Raw genomic sequence first — 20,616 nt, forward strand, 5'->3', positions numbered from 1 at the left:
TTTCCTCAGATGTGGTTTCTTCTGGTTTCTAATCAGGTTTGGATGCTGACAGGAGACAAGCTGGAAACTGCCACATGCACCGCTAAGAATGCCCACTTGATCACCCGCAACCAGGACATCCACATCTTCAGACAAGTAAGTGCATGACAAGGACGCAGCCTTAAGTGCATATGCAGCAACATTGCGATGCGGTTCCTGTCAGGACAGCTTTGACAGCTTCTTTAAACTCTCATCATCCAATCATTGTCCACTCCTTCTGACCAACACAGTTTAGCTAGTGGTCAAAGAGCCCCATGCAGCACTGCATGGAGCTAGAGCCAGCATCCACAGCTGAATAAATCACCTCCCACCAGTGAAAGCATCCAAAAACCACTGTCACAGAGAACAAACAGGCCTTCCCTCAAGCAGAAAGGAGAAACCAGCTGGACCACTCCCAGAGGGAACATGCAAAGGGTTCACTTCCTAATTTGTTTTGCAGATTTCAGGCTCTCGGGCAGCTTTGATAGACCCCCTTTCTGCCTTCCCCTCTGGAGCAATGCCAGAGTAGAAGGAGCGCCTGCCATGTGGGAAGGTTACAGCTTGCGTACAACTGTGGTTACTGGAAGAGAATAACAATGGCTGGCACAAGTTGAAAACCTCAGTCCCAGTGGATGGGGGAGTGCTGACTGGGCCTGCAACACATGCATCTGGATTGGCTTCCTGGTGGCCACCAATGGCCCAATCTGGATTGACGTATGAATAGTCAGCAGTTGAAGGATGTTCATGCCAGAGCAGGGCTCCTGCTGACAGATTAATGTCATGCCTTGTTTCTGCTGCACTTTTGGAGTTTATATTCAAAGTTGGTTTAGGAATTTATCATATAGCATACTTTCTCTTCCCAATTTTTTTACTTACTTTTAAAAGCAGAAGTCAAATGTTGCACACATTAAATGGCAAACCTTTTTTTTCAGGCCCTGGTATGTTGTCTCTCATTAATATATTCTAGACATACATCCCACTTCTGGACATGGATCGCTTCTAAGCTTATAAATTATGAAATTGTATCTATAACTTATACATATGTACCTTAATAATGTATTTTTCACTTCAAAAACAATGTCGTGCCATGCATTTTTGTGCAGATTCTAGAGCAAATATCTTGGTATTATGGAAATAAGACAAAACTAACATAAAAGTAACTTTTCAGCAAGATACACAAACTTGTTTTAAGTCAATAATTCCTTAATATTGATTTTAAAAAGTACTAGTTTCACCTACAAATGACTTCATGGAACATGGAACCAGTACTTATCCACCAATAATAAGGAATTATTTACTTAAAAAAAGTTACTGTATCTCCTGAAAGGTTATTTTTAAGTTAGCTAGGTCACATTTCAAGTGTACTAAGATATTTGTACTAGGAACTAGAGAAAAAAGGCTTGGTAAGATTGAAGTAGACAGACTGTGTGGCAGAAGTAGATCTGTTATGATGGCTTGTTTCAGCTGGCATTCCTGCTCACGACAAGGGATTCTGCTATGTTTAACATTTTGATACTTTTTGATATATTATTTTTTTATGTTGCATCTATCAGGTTTTGTTGCAGAATTTCTAAGTCAGTTATTAAGTTTTTCCGGCATTTCCATACACTGCAGGTGCTGCCGTTCTTCTGCCTGATAAACACCGAGCAGACAAAGACTCACAGATTGCCATCTCTGTTAGGTTTCCTCTTTCGCGCATTGTCTGTGCGTTGTGTGTGTGAGGACATATACATATGCGTTAATTTATAAATGTGGTTGGCCTTGCCACAGGTGACGACAAGAGGGGAAGCCCACCTGGAGCTCAACGCTTTCAGGAGAAAACATGACTGCGCTCTGGTGATATCGGGGGACTCGCTCGAAGTAAGCTGGCTCTCGCCTGTCTAATTCACATCCCACTGTCTTATCTGCCTTTATGAAACTGTGACATGTTTTCAGTGTGATACGTGATAATATCACATCCACTGAAGCCTTTCTGGATGTGGCCTCCGTGGTTATAGACACTTTCTAAACCGCAGCTGGAGTTTAACTGTAACTTGGGTAAAGGCATCCGAGAGCCACAGCCCAGATCAGTTAAATGTGGTGGCTTGAGGTGCTCACCTGTCCGCTTTTTTTTTCTTCCTTTGGCAGGTTTGTCTGAAATATTACGAGTATGAGTTCATGGAGCTTGCATGTCAGTGTCCCGCTGTGGTTTGCTGCCGATGCACCCCTACTCAGAAGGCGCAGATAGTCCGGCTGCTGCAAGAGCGAACAGGCAAACTCACCTGTGCAGTGGGTGAGTAATAACGATCCCATCCAGTCTATCTCTGTCAACCTCAAGACCTCAAATGTCTCAACCACAAACTGCTCACATCACTTCTAACAATTGCAAAACCGCATTTGTGGAGTTTTTTTGCATTTATTTTATTTCTGCCATCTTGTAATCCAGCTAAATTAAGATTAAGGGCATGTCTTGGTTGGTTCTGGTGAGTGATGTGAATCCATGACTTTTGTTCTCTCCCAGGGGATGGAGGAAATGATGTCAGCATGATCCAGGAAGCCGACTGTGGCGTGGGAGTGGAGGGAAAAGTAAGACTCTGTCCATCTCGTTGCCTCGCATCGACGTGACGCACCGACAGATATCGCACTTCCTGTAAAGATATCTCCCACATCCAGAGAGTTGAGGCCGAACTTACACACAGATTATTCCCTTTATGAGGATCTATTGTCCAAGAAGAGGAAGTGAAGATGACAGGAAGGTTTTAGTGTTATGGGGAGTCTCTCGGCAGCCTCTTCCAGAGTTTTCGTTGATCGTGACCCTGCATCCGCTATGGATGGAAACTCTAAGCAGAACTTGTGTTCAAAAATTAATTGCAATGATCATTAAGGAATAATCATTGCAAAATCCAACAGCATCCTTACAAAATGACAGAAGCACATGCTGCTTTTAACAAGCATCAGGTTTTAGTGTTTACAGATATCACCAATTAGATGTTGTGATATTCAAGGCGTTTTTTTATTTATTTTAATCCTGATGATTGTGTTTCCTAACTTCTGCTGTGACTATATTGAAGTTCAGTTATATTGGCTGTGTTACAGATTAGTTTTATGGCCCAAACCAGAATTTTTTGCTTGCTGATGGTTGGGTTGGGGTTAGGCTTTTGTGGTGTGTTTAATAAGCCTGCAGCTCATACAGCACAGAGAAAATCAAACGAGAATGAATGATGTAAAGTTTGATTAAAGAAGCAGAATATAACTTTTATAAAAAATTATTTTTTACATATTTGTTAAAACTGTGTCTATGTTGTGACAGCGCAATATGAAATGGATAGCCTGTGAAAAGATCAAACTACTCCATCTCGTCCCTGGTCTATTATTACTGTCTGAAGAAATGCACCGCTCCTACCAAAAATAGCCAATCAAAGCCAGGAGGAGGGTCTTAATGCTGTCATTCAACCTTGTGCATTGGTGCCCATGCTAACTAGCCTAGCATTCATTAGAGTCTCTGCTATCAGGAAGATGCAGTGCAGCAGAGAGCAAGGCGGCACACAAAGGATGATTGACTGCGCCAAGACCCTCCTACTGGCTCTGATTGTTTTTTTTTCTAGTTAGAAACAATCAGATTATCTGTGGTTAGGTTAAGGATCCAAATACTATACTGTCATGACATAGACAGTTTGAACAAATATGAAAAAGAAAAATGTTTTTTCTGAAAGTTACATATTGCAGCTTACTTGTTATAGTCTAAATGGAAGAGTATAATAGATAAATAGAAGAAAGTAAGTAGGGTACAGAAGTTAATGATACTGTAACAAGCATAACGTACTGCATCCCAGGTGATTTGGAATTGACTCACCCTGCGGTTAAAACAAGCAACAAGGTCGAGTGGGAAGACATTAAGCAAAAGCCAAAAATGAGAGAAGTTACACTGCTTACTCAAATTATGGTCTGAAAATGACACCAGTAAAGTTGTAACTAAATTATATCAGGTTTACTTCAGGCTCGGGCCTGTAATTAAAGTTAATTGGTCGGTTCAGAATTGGCTCAGACACCGTGTCTATCAGGCTGGATTTTTTAGGCCCGATCTAAACTCTGGGTTTAACTCTTCGTGTTCTCTGCAGGAAGGAAAGCAAGCCTCTCTGGCCGCCGACTTCTCTGTGACTCAGTTCAAACATTTGGGTCGACTCCTCATGGTCCACGGTCGGAACAGCTACAAGCGATCCGCCGCCCTCAGCCAGTTTGTCATCCACAGAAGCTTGTGCATCAGCACCATGCAGGTAACGCTAAAACACTGAAACATTTTCGTTCTTTTTCTGAGGATTCTAGAAAACATTTTAACCTCTGAATACAATGGGTTGGAAAAAATGATGCAATCCCTTGAATTTTTTTTACTTTAGAACCACAAATTTCACTCTAATTTATTTTTTGGGATTTGATTTATTGTGGTTAACGAACAGAAGTGCTTATTTGTGAAATGGAAATAATAAAGTACAGGTTTCTTCTGGTCTTCATTTTAAAAACAGCCACTTACCACTCCATAAAGTCATAATGGGTCCCATTTACAGTTTTACAGACCATGTAGTGGGTACATTAACATGTGAAGGAAGCTGCTCCAGCCAAATGGGACCAAACTGAACTGTTTACCCTACATGTGAAACAATACACTGCAAAAACACAAAATCTTACTGAGTGTTTTTGGTTTAGTTTCTAGTGCAAATATCTTAATACACTTGAAATAACTCAGAACTAACTTTTCAGCAAGATATAGGAGCTTGTTTTAAGTTAGCAATTCCTTAATATAGGTTAAAAAAAACAAAACTTCTAGTTTCACTGGCAGATTATTTCACATATACAAGTGGAAGTAGTACTATTTTTTAACCAATATTAAGAAATGATAGACTTAGAACAAGCTCCTATAACTTGCTGAGAAGTTACTTAAAAGTTAGTTTTGTCTTATTCCAAGTGTGCTAAGATATTTGCACTAGAAAGTGGACCAAAAGTACTTGGTAAGATTTTGTGCTTTTGTAGTGGGAGAAAACATTGTGTTTCATTTTGGACTTTTTCATCCACATGGTCAAACTTATTATTGGCAGAGAGGGGACTGATTTTCTCAGCAGGTATAGGAAAGCTGGTTAAATTCTTAGGAAGATGGATAGAGCTTACTATGGTGCAATTTATTTATTTATTTACATTTTTAAACAAGAAAAGATGAAAAAAACAGATCTTAATTTGCAGAACATGGAAAAAACACAAAGATATCCAACATCACATCATATAAATATACACTGCAGACATACAGACACAACAATTTACAAAATAGTAAACACTTAACAGTGATTGCAAAGGAAGATATTTAACAGACGAGTATTCCTAAAAAGTGCCAGTAGACTGCCATGTAGAAAAATTATTTGTGGAGAACAGTTTTTACAGGCTGATATAGTGGTGGGCATTTATTGTATAATTTTCTTTTCACAATACAATTTTGGTTTATTGTTGTCACAATAAATTCCAATTAATGCATGAAAAAACCCTAAAATTGTATTTTTGGGACTGTTAGTTTTACTATTTTCTCCACTGTTCAATAAAAGTGTATAAATAAATATCAATACATTTGAAAATATGATTAAATGTGTGCTTTTCAGTGATACAAATCACACTTTTTTATGTGACTGGTGTCCTAAACGGGTTATGATTGTTATGCAATGCAGAAACAGCCATACATACCTTTTAAAAAAGTAATAAATAAATAGTTCTTAAAGTTATTTTTTATCATTATCACAGTAGTATCACAAAATATCGTGATAAAACCTTAAGTCCATATCACCCACACCGAGCTGGTAATGGCAAGTGTTTGTTTTGTAACAGACCTAGTTGAGCAAGTAACCATTTCCAATGCTTGAAGTAAACCTGGTTTGGAGGCAGCAGAAGAATACAAATGCATACCAGACTTTTTAGATTTCTGTTTGTAAATATAAAACACAAAGTATGATTTTTCTTCTGATTCAAAATTTCCTGCTTGGCCTTGACACATATAATCTCAATAGAAGACAATAAAGTTTGTGGTTGTTCAGATGGAGTGTCGGCCTTTGCAAGACGTGTAAATAGAAATCTTGTCTGTCCAAAAATAAATCTGCATACCTACAGACAGACAGGCAAATGTCTCTGGGCTTGTCATGGGAAGGTGGGGTGGACGATGACTCAGAGGACGCAGGCAGTAGTGCCCTTCTGAGACAGCATTCCCATGTCCCAGTCCAAACTCAGCCCCCAATCTGGAGGGACATCCCATGACTCACTGGACCATGCACTTTATGGCTTTTAGGAGGCTTTTCTCCACCTCCCTCAGATTAAAAATGACCACAGATGGAAGCTGAATGTTTGGTTGGCAGCTCGGTACTGGAATCATTCATCTCCCAAGTTTAACTGAGAGGCTTGAATCGGTTAGTGTTTATTAGTTCCCTGCAGCTGTGGTGGGGTGAGGTATAAAATGTATACACCTGCTTCTGAATGCTCATTGCTCCCATCTGATTTAGTTTTTACAAAGCCGTCTAAATGTTATGAAACACATTTCTTTTCATTTGTATGTTAAGAATAACTCAGGAAATGTTCTCACACTCCTGTTCCCAACTCACTGCCATTTAGCAAACATTAAGTAAAATAAAAAGGAATACAACTGAGTATTTGTTTTCTGCTTTTTCTCTGTTTCTGCAGGCTGTTTTCTCCTCTGTTTTCTACTTTGCTTCAGTCCCGCTCTACCAGGGATTTCTGATTATTGGGTGAGACACAAGCTCTCGGAGTACTGATGACTTATTAACAGAATATTTGACTGACTTTGTTCCCTGGAATTTCCTCTTTTTTAAACCCAAAAGGAAGTCGGAGAAGAGGAAAAAGTGAAATTATGATACATGTGTCGTAAATCTTCTGTTGCAGTTACTCCACCATCTACACCATGTTCCCCGTCTTTTCCCTGGTTTTGGATAAGGATGTTAAGTCAGAGGTTGCCATGCTTTACCCAGAGTTGTATAAAGATCTGTTGAAGGTATTGATGAATAACACTTCCAGTGTTGCTATGCAACTTTGTATTTTTGGTGACACAGAAACAAAAGAGAAATACGCTTTTTCTTCTTCTTTTTTTACTTCCACAGGGCCGACCGCTGTCTTTCAAGACTTTTCTAATTTGGGTCCTTATAAGTATATATCAAGGTAAGATTTAATAGTTTGATGGCTTGATTTTCTATGAAAATCCTCAATGAAGTTTTTTACATTTTGTCACACTACTACTAGCAATGCACTGATCCACTTTTTAATTTAATTTACGATACAATAAAGATATCTGAAGTTTAGGATGGACTGACACGATATGGTACTGATATTGATATCGGATTGGTGCATCTCGAATTACAACTACAAGATCCATTGTCTTTTGTAGTGCGTCTCTACCAGTGTTGCACATCAATATTTAAGTGTTGCTACTGATTCTTGATTTGATTTCAGTCTGTACTTTGACTGGACCATTCTAACACATGAATATGTGCTTTGAGTTTGACTCATGGTTTAGGGGAGGCTGGCTCTGTCTTGGTAGGTTTGCTCAAATGTGGAAAGAGTATAAAAATAATGTACTCGAGTAAAAGTACAGTTACTTTGACAAGCATTTTACTTAAATACAAGGAAAATTACTCAAAGAAAGGTAAGAAATACCTCATTAAAGTAAAATTTACTTAGTCACCTTTTTTTTCTTTATGCTAACCAATCCAAATGAGTAATGATTTTTTTTTTTTGTATTTTTATTCGTTAACTGATATGATTTCAGATGTTACTGAGTGAAATACTTTAATCAAACTGAAGTAAAAATTTAGGTTTTATAAACAACTTGAAGAAAAGGAAAAGTACAGACAAGTTGTACTTAACTACAGTAACGTGGGTAAATGTAACTAGTTACTTTCCACCCCTGGGTTTCCTGTAGAGATCTCCAATATATGAAATGAGAATTTTGCCACAATAAAAGTGACGACGTGATTAAAATATCCTTGCAGTCTTTGTGGTAACATATCTGTCACTGCCAACACAGACAACAATATTGGTCCAGCAATGAAACTTACCCATTAATAAACTTAAGTACGTCAGTGTGTATAATTGTAGCACAAATTAATACACAAGCATGTTTTCAAAAAGAAATGATGTTTATCCATTCCCTAATGGAACCAACAGTGAAAAAACAATAGTTGAACAACAAAGGTAATAATCTGAATCAAACTGTCAGTATTGGGGGTTTTATTACAATAATTTTATTTTCTCAGTGACAATAAACAAAGCAATAAATGCTCCTCCCTAGTTTGCGGTTGTGCCCTACTCTCAAAGACGGCTCAAACAGAGCTGAGTGTTCAAAGAGTAGAGTTTTGTTTTAGAATTTAACGCCGCTTTAAACTTTTCTACAACTTTCTCTGTTCATAGGGTTTCTTTCTCACTGGGCAAGAGACAACTATTTGTGGTGCATGTTTCAGCAATGAGACAATCCAAAAAACTTAACATGATTGAAACATGGGACTACAGACTGAAATAAAATAATGATATTTTAGTAAATATTAATGTTAATATTTGTAAGCAATGGCTCTTTGTTTCAAATATCTGCTTATCAATTTTTAACCAAATTGCTTAGGAGTCATTGTGGAAAGTCCAATGATATGATACAGTTTTTTGCTGTTTTTAATTAGTAATTTAATTTAATTTACATAAAAGACTAACACTAAAAGTACCAATAATATATTTTTTTCTCTTTTTTGTGATTTTCTTGAAAACTGAGATTTTTTCTTTACATCTTCCACTACTATCAACTTATTGTAGAAAAAAACCGAATCAGTTTTTTTTTTTTTTTTTTTTACACAATAGGTCAGGTAACATTTGTGACTATAAACAAGTTCTATTTAGCTGGACTAAGGCCAAAAATGGCTCTTTGGAGAGTAAAAGTACACACTTTGACTCCATAAGGTGACTTCTAAATACAGTTGTTTGCTGTGAATTTATTTAGGGATATCAGAGTAAACAGGGATGAACACATTGGCATGCAGCAGTTTTCAGGTTTTAAATTTTATGAAATGAAAGCCGTATATAATATCCCTTTTTCTTTAGTTTTGTTACTCTAACAGAATCTTGATGAGAATAATTTTAATTTATGATATACATGTGGAAGGTTTCTTGGAGTGTGTGCCTGTATATTTACGCAGTTGGTTTTTGGTGTTTTAAAAACATCAGACAGTAGAAAATGTTGAAGTTCAGGTAGGCTGAGGATGTTCCTACCAGACGGCTGCATCGCTCTACCTTAATCACACATCACTCTTTAACAGCCCACACACTTTGAAAGCAGAGGGAAGTTTCCGACACGCACCGTTGGCCATGAAAAGCTGTTTACCGTCGCATAATGAGCTACACCCTGAAACTTTTTATCCATTTCTAACAAAACAGGAGTTTCCCTTTTTACCTGTGGGCTTATCTTGTTTGCAAATCATTGCTGCGTGTGTTGCTTTCACTTTGTCTCCTGTGTTTTTCCAACGTACAGAATACCCTCAAGCATATATTTGAAAATGAGGGAAGAAATTGTCTTTTTCTTTTTTTTCAGTGAACTGGAACTATGCATTTTGAATTAAATATTACAATTGCTTGAATAGAACAAAGTGAATATCAGAAGAAAAAAAAATCAGCCACATTTGTGTTTTGATTTGGATCATTTTAAAGTAGCTTGTTGGTTACCAGCAAAGAATAAATTATAAATGCATATTTGTTTTCCCCATTCTTTTCCTGCTGGGCATGTTTTACATATTTTAAAATGTCATACTAGCGCTTTTACAAAACCAATTTTCTAATGTAGACATTGTTTTTATATGTAAATAAAATCTGATTACATAACGCATATTAGGTAAAAATGTCAGACCTTCTGCTGACCTCTACCTTATATGTAATTAAGAAACTTTATCTAAATCTGAGTTTCTGCTGTTGGATATTTTTTAACATCAATGTTCAGGAACCTAAAAACTGCTTTTGCTCCAGAAGATTATTCAGTACAGCTTGATCTGGACTGCTGTCTGCCAATCAGAAAGCTCTGCTATAGATGGGAACATAATTTTATAAAAGCAAAATGCAAAATATATTGGCACTAACATTGATATCAGTTGACATTAGTCATGTTTTTTTTAACATATTGGTATTGGTTCGATAAATAAAGCTGGGTTGATATGAACAACTGATATTTATTTTGATCTCATTGCCATCTGGTACTTGCTGGGGTTTTTTTGCCAAAGGTGATAAAATGTTTAAGTGGTAAATATCGGTTATCAGCCGTAATAGATTTGTAAATCGGCCCAAATTTTAATTTTTAGTAGTAATGCATCCCACCTTTTCCTACTTTTTAGTGAGTAGGAAATTAAGCAGCAGCATCCCCAGAACGTAGAAAGCAAAAGCATCGTTTTATTTGTACTGTACTGTTCTCATCCACAGGGAGCATCATCATGTACGGAGCCATGCTGCTCTTCGAGTCCGAGTTTGTCCACATTGTCGCCATTTCCTTCACCTCCCTGATTCTGACCGAGTTGCTGATGGTGGCCCTGACCGTTCAGACGTGGCACTGGCTCATGATAGTCGGCGAGCTCCTGAGTTTGGCGTGCTACATTGCTTCACTCGTGTTCCTGCACGAATTCATAGGTGAGTAATGTCCTCATCGCTCCTGATTTCAGCTACTTTACAGATGGATCGTTGTGTTCCAGAAAACAAAACAAAAGCCTAATATAATTTCACTGCAGACTGAATTGTGTTTTTCTGCTTTGGCCGGCCTTGAAATAGGACGTCAGCATGCAGCGGTATGAGGGGGGAGGGCTTGGTTTTTAATGTGTCTCCTGTGTGCAGTAAACTGTGGAATTAGCAGGTCTAGAGGTGAATGTATTGACAATATGACCTGGTGTGTCTCAGGCATTCTGTAGCATCAAAGAGGAAATGCCACCAGTTTGGTTGGTTTCCTTTGAGCTGTGTTTTGAAATAAATGCTATATAAATGCATTCGTGATCAGTTTAAAAGAAAAATATTTGCAGAAGCAAAATTACCCTTTACATATATGTATTTTTGGGAATAATCTCCCTCTATTTTGTTTTTTGTTGCCAAACTGTTAAGCATCAATTTACACTGGCCACCACAAAATAATCCAGTTTTGCTTTTTTCCCATATTAAGCGTCCTGTAATAGTGAATGCCCTGACCAAAAACTCTCCAGGTTTTTATTTTCAGCTTTATGTGAGGCGTGGAGTTCCATTTTCAGCCTGCAATCTCGACCACTGAGGAGCATGACTGGCATGTGGTCAAGTTTACCCTTTTTGGGCTTTTTTTCTTCTCTGTTTTCTTCCCTCTTCAAGTCAGACTGAAATAGACTTTAGATGCTGTTTTGTTGCATGTGCAGTTTATACATTTTAACTGAGCTTTATCCAATATTTCTTTCCCTTCCCTGCATATTAAGCTGTCTGGGTCAATGTCGTTCCCACTCTGGGAGATTCCAAGGAAAAATAATAAAGGCAAGAAGTTATTGTTAGTTAATTATAAACATGCTCAGCAGTAAATGTTGCGCACGTCTTGAGATAATTATGTGTTGAAACCCTCATTGCCCTAATTAATGTCAGTGAGGCAAAATGCGTAACATACCAGAGCTTAGTGTGGACTAACTATTCTTACATTGCTTATTTGTAACCTAAACACGTTACCAGACGTCATTTTATTAGTTTTCTGTTAGGCCTTTTAATGTGATCAGCTTGTGTAAAGTGAACCTTACCATGTGGTAAATGTAAATTACTGTACAACACATGCTGGGCATTATTATTCTGTCTACTCATTTTTACTTTTTTATTAATTGGTCTTAACAATTATTCACAGTTCAAAACGTATGTCAAGCATTTAAGGGATGTTTTTCTACAGAAAATGCTACTGAAACCCATTGAAAACCTCATGATTATTACACCAAATATTTCTGAAAACTTTCTGAGTTAGAACTCAGGAAGAGTATTGTTGTTTCTAAATGAAAATGAACTTGTTCTCTTGCATTATTTGAGAAAGCACTGCATCTTTTTCATTATTTTGACCATTTCTCATTTCCTGCAAATAAGTGCAAAATCTGTGCTTGGAATTTCAGAAACCTGTTGTCAGTAGTTCATAGAATAAAAGCGCAATGTTCATTTTACTCTTATACCCATAAAAAGTAAAATCAGAGAAACTTATTATTTAAAGTGGGCTATTAATATTTTCCAGAATTTTTTTAAAGCACTAGTTGTCTTTATTTATAGCAGTTCAGACAGAAAATGGGGACAGAGAGAGGTCAGAGTGCAAAGAACAACTTTTACTAAAATGTGATAATGGAGAAAATGCTAAATTGCTGAGTCCTTTAATTCAAAGCTAAAAACCTATTTGTTTAGAGTTGCCTTTTTTCTGAATTTTTTCTATTTAATTTCATCCTAATTAAATAGTCCAAACTATTTTCATCTTTTATCCATAACTTGTCACTTTATTTGCTGAAGTTGTTGGCGTGTAGAACGATAAATAGAGGTGAATAAAACCTCGGCCTCCTTACGTGTTCACATACTGACCATACCATGGTTTCCATTGTGCTTCCAACTGTGTTACCAAAGAGACTCTTAAGCCCGTGTTTGCTATCACTGTTAAGGAACATCCTCAGCCTACCTGATAAGCAAACAATTTTAGCCAGGTGGGGGGCCAAATAAAGCCTGGTGGCCCGCCAGGCTTGTAATACACTACACTGTATTCCAAATGATTACGCAAGTGATATTTTCTCAGATTTTCTTAATCAATGCAAATGATGGTCAGTATAATTTTCAAGTCATGAACTATTACAGTATAAATCTAATTTTACTTAAAGCTCCCCATGAGAACAGTATTTTTTTTCAAAAATAAAAAACTCAAAATGCACTGTTCCAAATTGTTATGCACAGCAGATTTTCATTTTATGGATTATAAAGAACTGCAAACGGTCATTCTGTGAATGTGCAGCATTAAGTGGTCAGATGTACTAAAATCAAAAGCTATTTCAATCAAAAACATCTTAACAGATCAAGTTACATGTTAACATAGGACCTTCTTTGATATCACCTGCACAATTCTTGCATCCATTGAACTTGTGAGTTTGTGGAGTTTCTGCTTGAATTTCTTTTCAGGATGTCAGAAAACCTTCCCAGAGCTGCTGGTTTGATATGAACTGCATTCCACCCTCAGATCTTCTGCTTGAGGAAACTCCATAGGTTCTCAATAGGGTTGAGGTCAGAGATCAGAGGTGGATGGTGACCACACCATGAGTTTCTCCCCTTTTATGCCCATAGCAGCCAATGACACAGTGATAGTCCTTGCAGCATTCATTGTCATGATGAAGATGATTTTGCTATGGAAGGTACGGCTCTTCTTTTTGAACCATGAAAGAAAGTGATCAGTCAGAAAGTCCATTTACTTTGCTGAGCTCCTTTTCACACCTTTGGGGTCTCTGAAGGGGCCGACCAATGATTCTCTCTCCATGATTCGACCCAAAGCATGACTCCATCACCTCCTTGCTGACGTCACAGCCGTGTTGGGATGTGGTGGCCATCCATCACCAATCCACTACTGCGTCCATCTGGACCATCCAGGGTTGCACAGCAGTCATCAGTGAACAAGTCTGTTTGAAAATTAATCTTCATGTACGGCTGGGCCCACTGCGACCGATTCTGCTTGTGAGCTCTGGTTAGTGGTGGCCGAATAGTAGCTTCATGCACCGCAAGCCTCTGGAGGATCCTCCACCTTGAGGCTCCAGAGGCACCAGCAGCTTCAAATAACTGTTTGCTGCTTTGTAAGGGCATTTTAACAGCTGCTTTCTTAAGCAGCTCTCCAGGTTTTTATTTTCAGCTTTATGTGAAAAGCTGAACATTTTTCACACAATTTCACAAATCCGATGAATTTGTCTAACAGAAACCTTCCTCATTCTGCCTTTATCTGTACAAACCCATCTTTGTTCTGAATCAGCCACAAATCTCTTCACAGTACGATAACGCTTCAGTTTACGTTAAATATCTAATATTTTCACATCTTGTCAAACGGCACTACACTATCTGATGATTTTCGTCAGCAGAGATCCTTTCTCTTTCCCATATTGCTTGAAACCTGTGGCCTGCTTAATAATATGGAACATCCTTCTTAAGTAGATTTCTTTTAATTGAGCTCCCCAGACAAACTAATCAACCCAGCTCTCTGAAATTAATTGTAGTGATTCAAAGAGCCCTGACACACAATACCATCTATAAATTTAATAGCACAACAAAAAATTTAACCTTTATGACACTTAAATCCAATTTGCATAATAATTTGGAACACGGTGTCGAAGAAACCCTGATACTTACCTTTATGTTTTAACATAAAGAAAAGGTGTAATGTAAACTTTTAGTGTTTCATGAGGATTGATGAAATCTTTACCACTCAGAATTGCTGGCTTGTGCTCTTCGTCAGTTTAACTTTGACTCTTCCTCTGTGACAGATGTGTACTTCATCACCACGGTGTCGTTCCTGTGGAAGGTGACCGCCATCACGCTGGTCAGCTGTCTGCCTCTGTACATCCTCAAGTACCTGCGCAGACGCTTCTCTCCACCCAGTTACTCCAAGTTGACCTCCTAAAAAAATAAAAAAAATAGAACAAACTCTCTGGCCACGTTTCCTGAAAAGAGGAATCCCAAATCTTCACCTTTACCAGGGATCCAAAGACACATTAACTCCTTTTTAAATTCTGAAAAGCTCTTTGATGGGACAAATAGTTTACTGAGAGTGATAAAGCAGTGTTAATTGCTCTGTGTGTTTGATGCATGGCTGATTGATGGGGTTCGCTGTGTGGTAAGCTCCTGCAGTAAGATTAAACTGACCTGATTCAACCAGTTTTATGAAACATATTTATTATCAGTGATCAATTTTGCATTTAAAATGCCCTCAGGACAAAAATAGAAACATCCACACGCCACAAGACAAATGAAAGCTAAACAGGACCCATTCTATTTCATAATGTGACCAGGAAAGGAGGAAGAGAAGTTGGCATCTGGCTCCGAATTCCTGCCTAAGCAACACACCTACTTATTTAGAGAAAAAGTGAGATTGTCGTAGATTTCTCTCAGGAGTTGATTCACGTTCTCCTCAAACAGCAACTCGTAATTCAAGGTTTAAACGTCTAAAAGTGAAATGGTTTTACAACATGGGCTTTGCTAAACTGAGACGTGATTAAACTTGTGTATTCCCTGATGCGTCACCCCCAAAGCTACAGCTCAGCACGACGGGGGTGGCATTGCCTCCTTTTTTAGCACGACCTCTGGAGTCTGATGTTAAATCCGTCCCGCCGTCTTTGTTTGGACCGTGACTTGGTGTTTGTGGAGAGTGGTCCGAACGCCGGTGAACCTCTCCGCCGACGTGCAGCCTGGCGGAGGGCTACACACAACCTCTGATGTGGCGGGTCGACTGTGGCCGCGCACTCAGCCCTGCATGATGACTCAAAGCCATAGCTGAAAATATACCCCAGTGACCGAGTCGCTGTCCTTGGGGGTCCCACACTGCAAAAACACAAAATCCCACCAATCATTTTTTTTTCTCTAGTTTCTAGTGCAAATACTTTAGAACACTTGAAATTAACAAAACTAACTTGCTAGTAACCTTTCAGCAAGATATGCGCATGTTTTACGTCATCAATTCCTTAATATTGATGAAAAATTCTAGTTCCACTGGAAGATTATTTCACTTAGAACATGGTGTTATAGGTGAAATAATCTTCCAGTGGAACTAGTAATTATTTCATCAATATTAAGGAATTATTGACTTGGCAGGCTCATATATTTTGCTGAAAATCTACTTTTAAGTTAGTTTTGTCTTATTTCAAGTGTCAAGGTTTTTCCACTAGAAAATGCACAACAATGCTTCGTAGGATTTTGTTTTTGCAGTTCATCTACTTTAACATCTGTGAATTAACAAAAGGGATCAAGTAAAAAAAAAAGTAAATTACTAATACTGCACTTTAACAGAAACTAACGTGATGCGAAGCACCTCAGATTCATTTCACTCATGTTGTGATGAACTGTAAATATTTCCCACCTATCAGTAACATGGCCACACATCGTTTATCATGTATTTATTTTATTTTGCGTGTTTAAAAAAAGGGGGAACTAAGCATGAAACTTTGTACAAACTGTGCCGTCTTGAGTCTTTTTTTTTTGCTATGTAGGACTGGATTTTTTTATTATTTGTACTAAAACTTGAATTCTTTAATCTGTTTGAATATTTTTAACTTCTCTGGAATATTTTCATGTTAAAGTGTAAAGCATTAATGATGCTAAAAACGGTTTGCTTCTACATGCAAAGCTTATGTTTTATTTAAATTTGTTGATTGCACTCAAGGGAACGGAACAAAAACAAAAAAAACTGAAATGTGCTGATGTCATTATTGTGATCACTAATAAATGTGGGTTTTTTTCTTGCTGTTTTTGTGGACGATTTTATCTTTTTATGTTTTATTTATTTTTCAATTATTTATGTAAATCATATTTAAGTAAAACGATATATTGTTATTCAGGTTAATATTCGACTTGTAATGAACCAAGTCGACGTAGCTCATCATTGTGAGACAGATGGAAATGAGGAATTATTTCAAAAGTTGTATATATTTTTAAGGCTTTGTAATGATTTATTTCTGGGGTGTCCAAACTTTTTGTCACCTGAGCCAAAATCATCAAGTCGCTAAGAACTAAAAAATGAGCCTAAAAACTGTAATACTTTTCACAATTCAAAGCACTAAATTGTAGGAGTTATCAGATTTTTTTATTTTTTTTACTTACAATAAACTAAGCATGCAATATTTAAGTGAAATACAATAAAGCTTTCAATTGTTTTACAGGGAGGGGGTATGTAAATTGTTGTACATCCCAAACTTATGAATGATTGGGCTTGATTACATTAATAAAAGAAAGCCAATTATGGAAAAATAACTAAAAAAATTCTACAGTTAGTCTATTCTAAGCAGTTAGACCAGGATCTGTTCTAGTCTTTATTTGAAACTGTGTCTTGCTGTATTTGTTCATTCATTCATTACAGGCTGATCTGGGAGCTCCAGAATCTGCTTCTGAGTAGATTCTGTTTTGCAATGAATTCAAGAAGAAAGTAGAAACCCTGATTATTTTCAATTTCCATCCATCCATCCATCCATCCATTTTCTAACACCCTTGTCCCTAGTGGGGTCGGGAGGGGTGCTAGTGCCCATCTCCAGCTAACGTTACCCCCCACGAGAGGCGGGGTTCGCCAGTCTGTGCAATTAATTTAAATTTATTTGCAATAATTTTATCCTCATTAAGAATAAAAAAGCCTCCATCCGCATAAACCACGTGTGAACTTGGCAAAACAAATCTGTACTAATCTTGAATTGCAGTTCAAGGCCACAAAAATAAATGCCAATCCAGGGGCCTAGAATGGCCCCCAGCCCACACTTTGGACACTTTATTTGAAACAATGAATTTCTAGTAAGAAATTTCTACATTCACCTGAACCTTGTAGCGAATGCTTAAGAAGAAGAAGAATTACTTTATTCATCCCAGCAGGGAAATTATTTTGCAGCTACAGCAAGAATTTTTTTTTTATACACAGATTAACACACACGACAGGAGCTGCGTCTGCAGGCAGCCAGCTGAGCCGGCGCCGTTTTTGAAGGAGGACATGCGGCAAAGGTCGTCGGGACCGGGAGGCGAACCCGCGACGTCCACAGGTCTAAGGCCTCCAAATGTGGGGCGTGCTAACCCCCTGCGCCACCACAGCACGCTGGGGCAAACCACATTCAAGCATCTTGAATGTGTGTTTTTTTTTTTTTTTAATCTCACCGAGATCTATTTACCTACCATTGGTAACCATGAGTAAACCTGGTAGCTTCACAGCATACTTTAACTAGTTGAGGTCTTGCTCACGAGTGAGAGAAAAATGGAGCGGGGGATTCATAGGTGGATTGGCATGACGGTTGTGGTGAAAAAGAGAGCTGAGCTTTCAACCATCCAGCTAGAACTACTGAAGCTGTTTGACGTTCTTCTTACTAAGGAACATTACACCAAAAATTTGTGATACATGTGTGGATTAAAGAAAATCCACAATAAATTCAAAGTTTCTTCTAAAAATCTTTACAGTTGCAATCATTCCACCTCAGTTTAGATTCAGTTGAGTCTAGAAAAAAGAACAGCATATTTCAAAGGTATAGATCATAAGGCCAGAAGCATGCTATGTGAAGGATGTTAGAAAATGTTTCATTTCTGAACTTCTCCACAATGATTGCATCCCGCAGCCGCGTTTGAGCTGACACCATGTCAATAACAGTTCTTGTGCTCCTTTTAATCTGATTCCACTTCATTTTGTGATGAGGTGTGAGTTACAGATGGAGCAGAACAAGGAGGCTGGATGTTTGGCTTTCTCTCACCAGAGGAGGGAGGCACCGGTGCCAAGAGACTTGGTCTGAATCATCTTCTACACTTAGGCTGTGCATTTTTTAAATTTACTATGAACTATAAAATACGATTAATATCTTATTTTCCTTTATGTTAATAGAAAGTCTCTCTATTAAACTTATGATTTGTTGGAGGAAGTGGTTGGAAAGAAAAGTGCTGATGCTTGCATTGCTTTTTTAGCCAGGAGAGGATTGAGGTTCAGTTTGATTTGCAGCCATGAAATCTCCTCTTTTTTCAATGCACTCAAAATATGTCCTGTTTTTGTTAATACTACAGACTGTCCTCTTTGCTTCCCGTTCTTCCACTGATGAAACGCATGTTTTTATCAATAACAGATGCTACAGAAGTAAATCAGTCCATGAAAATAAGAATGTCACTCCAGGGTCAACAGAGCTGCCCTCTAACATCAAAATTTTGTTTTTTTGTTGTTTTTTTCCTCGTATTGAGGGCAGCTCTGCAGCCCTGGGTGGTTCATTGCCTTCAGTCTGGTTCAAGTCGAAGTGATTTCTGCAATTTACTTTCCCTTTTACATGCATATGTTTTTCAAACTTCAAATAAAAGCAAATTACAACTGTTTTGTAGCATATTTAGTCTAATTATCGCAATCTTGGTGCATTTTATCTCCAGCACTTTAAGAGGGGAATCTATTTTTCCAGCTTGGAAACATCATACGTCAGGTTTTCAGTAGAACAGCGTAAAAAAGAGAGGCAGATTATGGTGAAGCTGCTTCACATCACACCACCCACTGTCACAACAGCCAGTGCGCATTATGGCATGGAAACGTTGCTAAAAACAAAGGCTTCCACCGTTTTCACAGAAAAAATCCGAAAGCATTTTTAATCCTCAGCTCATCTTGACCTGACCAGAGTAAAGGAGGTAAATTAACATACAGGAAACAGTCAACACTGTTGAAGTCTGCCTCTAAACCTGCAGAAAGAGAAAAAAACAATGACTGAAGAGGTCAAGACACGGTAACAGCTGTAAGACATGGTGGTGGATCCTGCTGAGGGTTTGTTTGGCTACAAGTTGGAAACATATAAACTGAATTATATATACTGATTGTGACTTAACACTGATTGTGTTATGCCAGGACCTTGTTGATGCCTACAAAGGGTTAGACATGTCTGTCCAAATATTAGAGGCAGATGTGTGTGTAATATGACACTATGTGAATTAAAAAAAAAGAGAATAAAATCCAATTTGGGTACTTAATATCCATCCAAGATTCAACTGCTTTATTAAAATCATTTGTGTTCCATTCTGAAAGACACTGGAGTTATTGATCTTAAATGCAATTCTCAAAAGTTTTGAAAAGGTGGTTGCCATCAAACACGGGGTCAGCTGGGGTCAGGGAAGCCCTGGTAGGAGGACCAAATGAGAGGAACGTGTTTGAACACATTTATGATCCAAACGCCCCTTCAGCGCAGCCTGCATAGATGCAGAAAGATGTTTTGACATAACAGAAACCGCTGAAGAGAGATGTGGAATGACACCAAATAACGAACAAGCTGCTGCAAACGAATTGTTTACTACACAGTCTTATTGCTCTGTGTAAACACTGGATTTTAGCAGTGACAAGCCCTTCACAAAGGCATTGCAAAGCATGAACACACACCCTCCTCTGGCTCTATTTATAGCTCAATGGGCCTGGAATGCTTTGATTTGTCTTTACACCCACAAGTCTTAAAAAAGCACTGGGAATGTGCTTCCCTCCCTGTCCCTATGATCCCAGATGATACCAGTTAATGCCTCCAAACCCAATTTAACAAAGCCGCCCATAGCACTTAAAGACGGCCTGGATTAGATCCATCTTTTTCCCCCTCGATTTGAGTAAAAGAGGACACGGGTGTGTTGAGATTGTGGAGGCTGAAACGCAGGCGGTTGTTGTTATGAATATAGTTGTAATGGGAGGGGTCAGTTTTGCTTTAAGCTGAAATGCTGAATAGGGTTCTTTTAGTTTGTTTTGACTACCAAATATAGCCTCTGTGCATCCATTCTGAGCTGATTATACATACAGAGTGATGGTGCAGTTTTGAAATACAGCAAGGCTGAAATGGAAACCTGAATACGACCCAATGAAAAAAGAACAGTGTTGACAAGTAGAAGTGGTTCAAT

The 20,616-nt window shown here is 38.1% G+C and overlaps 1 protein-coding gene across 1 annotated transcript in view; it reads left to right on the plus strand.

Moving 5' to 3' along the window:
* The window catches only part of atp9a (ATPase phospholipid transporting 9A (putative)), a 39,495-nt gene extending 24,783 nt beyond the window's left edge, over window positions 1–14,712 (plus strand). Inside the window, exons 19-28 of the mRNA XM_023337480.1 lie at window positions 37–135; window positions 1,789–1,878; window positions 2,146–2,290; window positions 2,519–2,583; window positions 4,116–4,271; window positions 6,703–6,767; window positions 6,922–7,030; window positions 7,137–7,194; window positions 10,480–10,683; window positions 14,529–14,712. Coding sequence (XP_023193248.1) covers window positions 37–135; window positions 1,789–1,878; window positions 2,146–2,290; window positions 2,519–2,583; window positions 4,116–4,271; window positions 6,703–6,767; window positions 6,922–7,030; window positions 7,137–7,194; window positions 10,480–10,683; window positions 14,529–14,665 — 1,128 coding nt within the window. The 3' untranslated portion in view covers window positions 14,666–14,712. The remainder of the gene's footprint in view (window positions 1–36; window positions 136–1,788; window positions 1,879–2,145; window positions 2,291–2,518; window positions 2,584–4,115; window positions 4,272–6,702; window positions 6,768–6,921; window positions 7,031–7,136; window positions 7,195–10,479; window positions 10,684–14,528) is intronic.
* The last annotated feature ends 5,904 nt before the right edge of the window (window positions 14,713–20,616 follow it).

The sequence above is a fragment of the Xiphophorus maculatus genome, chromosome 1, assembly GCF_002775205.1.
Source record: "Xiphophorus maculatus strain JP 163 A chromosome 1, X_maculatus-5.0-male, whole genome shotgun sequence".
NCBI classification, from domain to species: domain Eukaryota; kingdom Metazoa; phylum Chordata; class Actinopteri; order Cyprinodontiformes; family Poeciliidae; genus Xiphophorus; species Xiphophorus maculatus.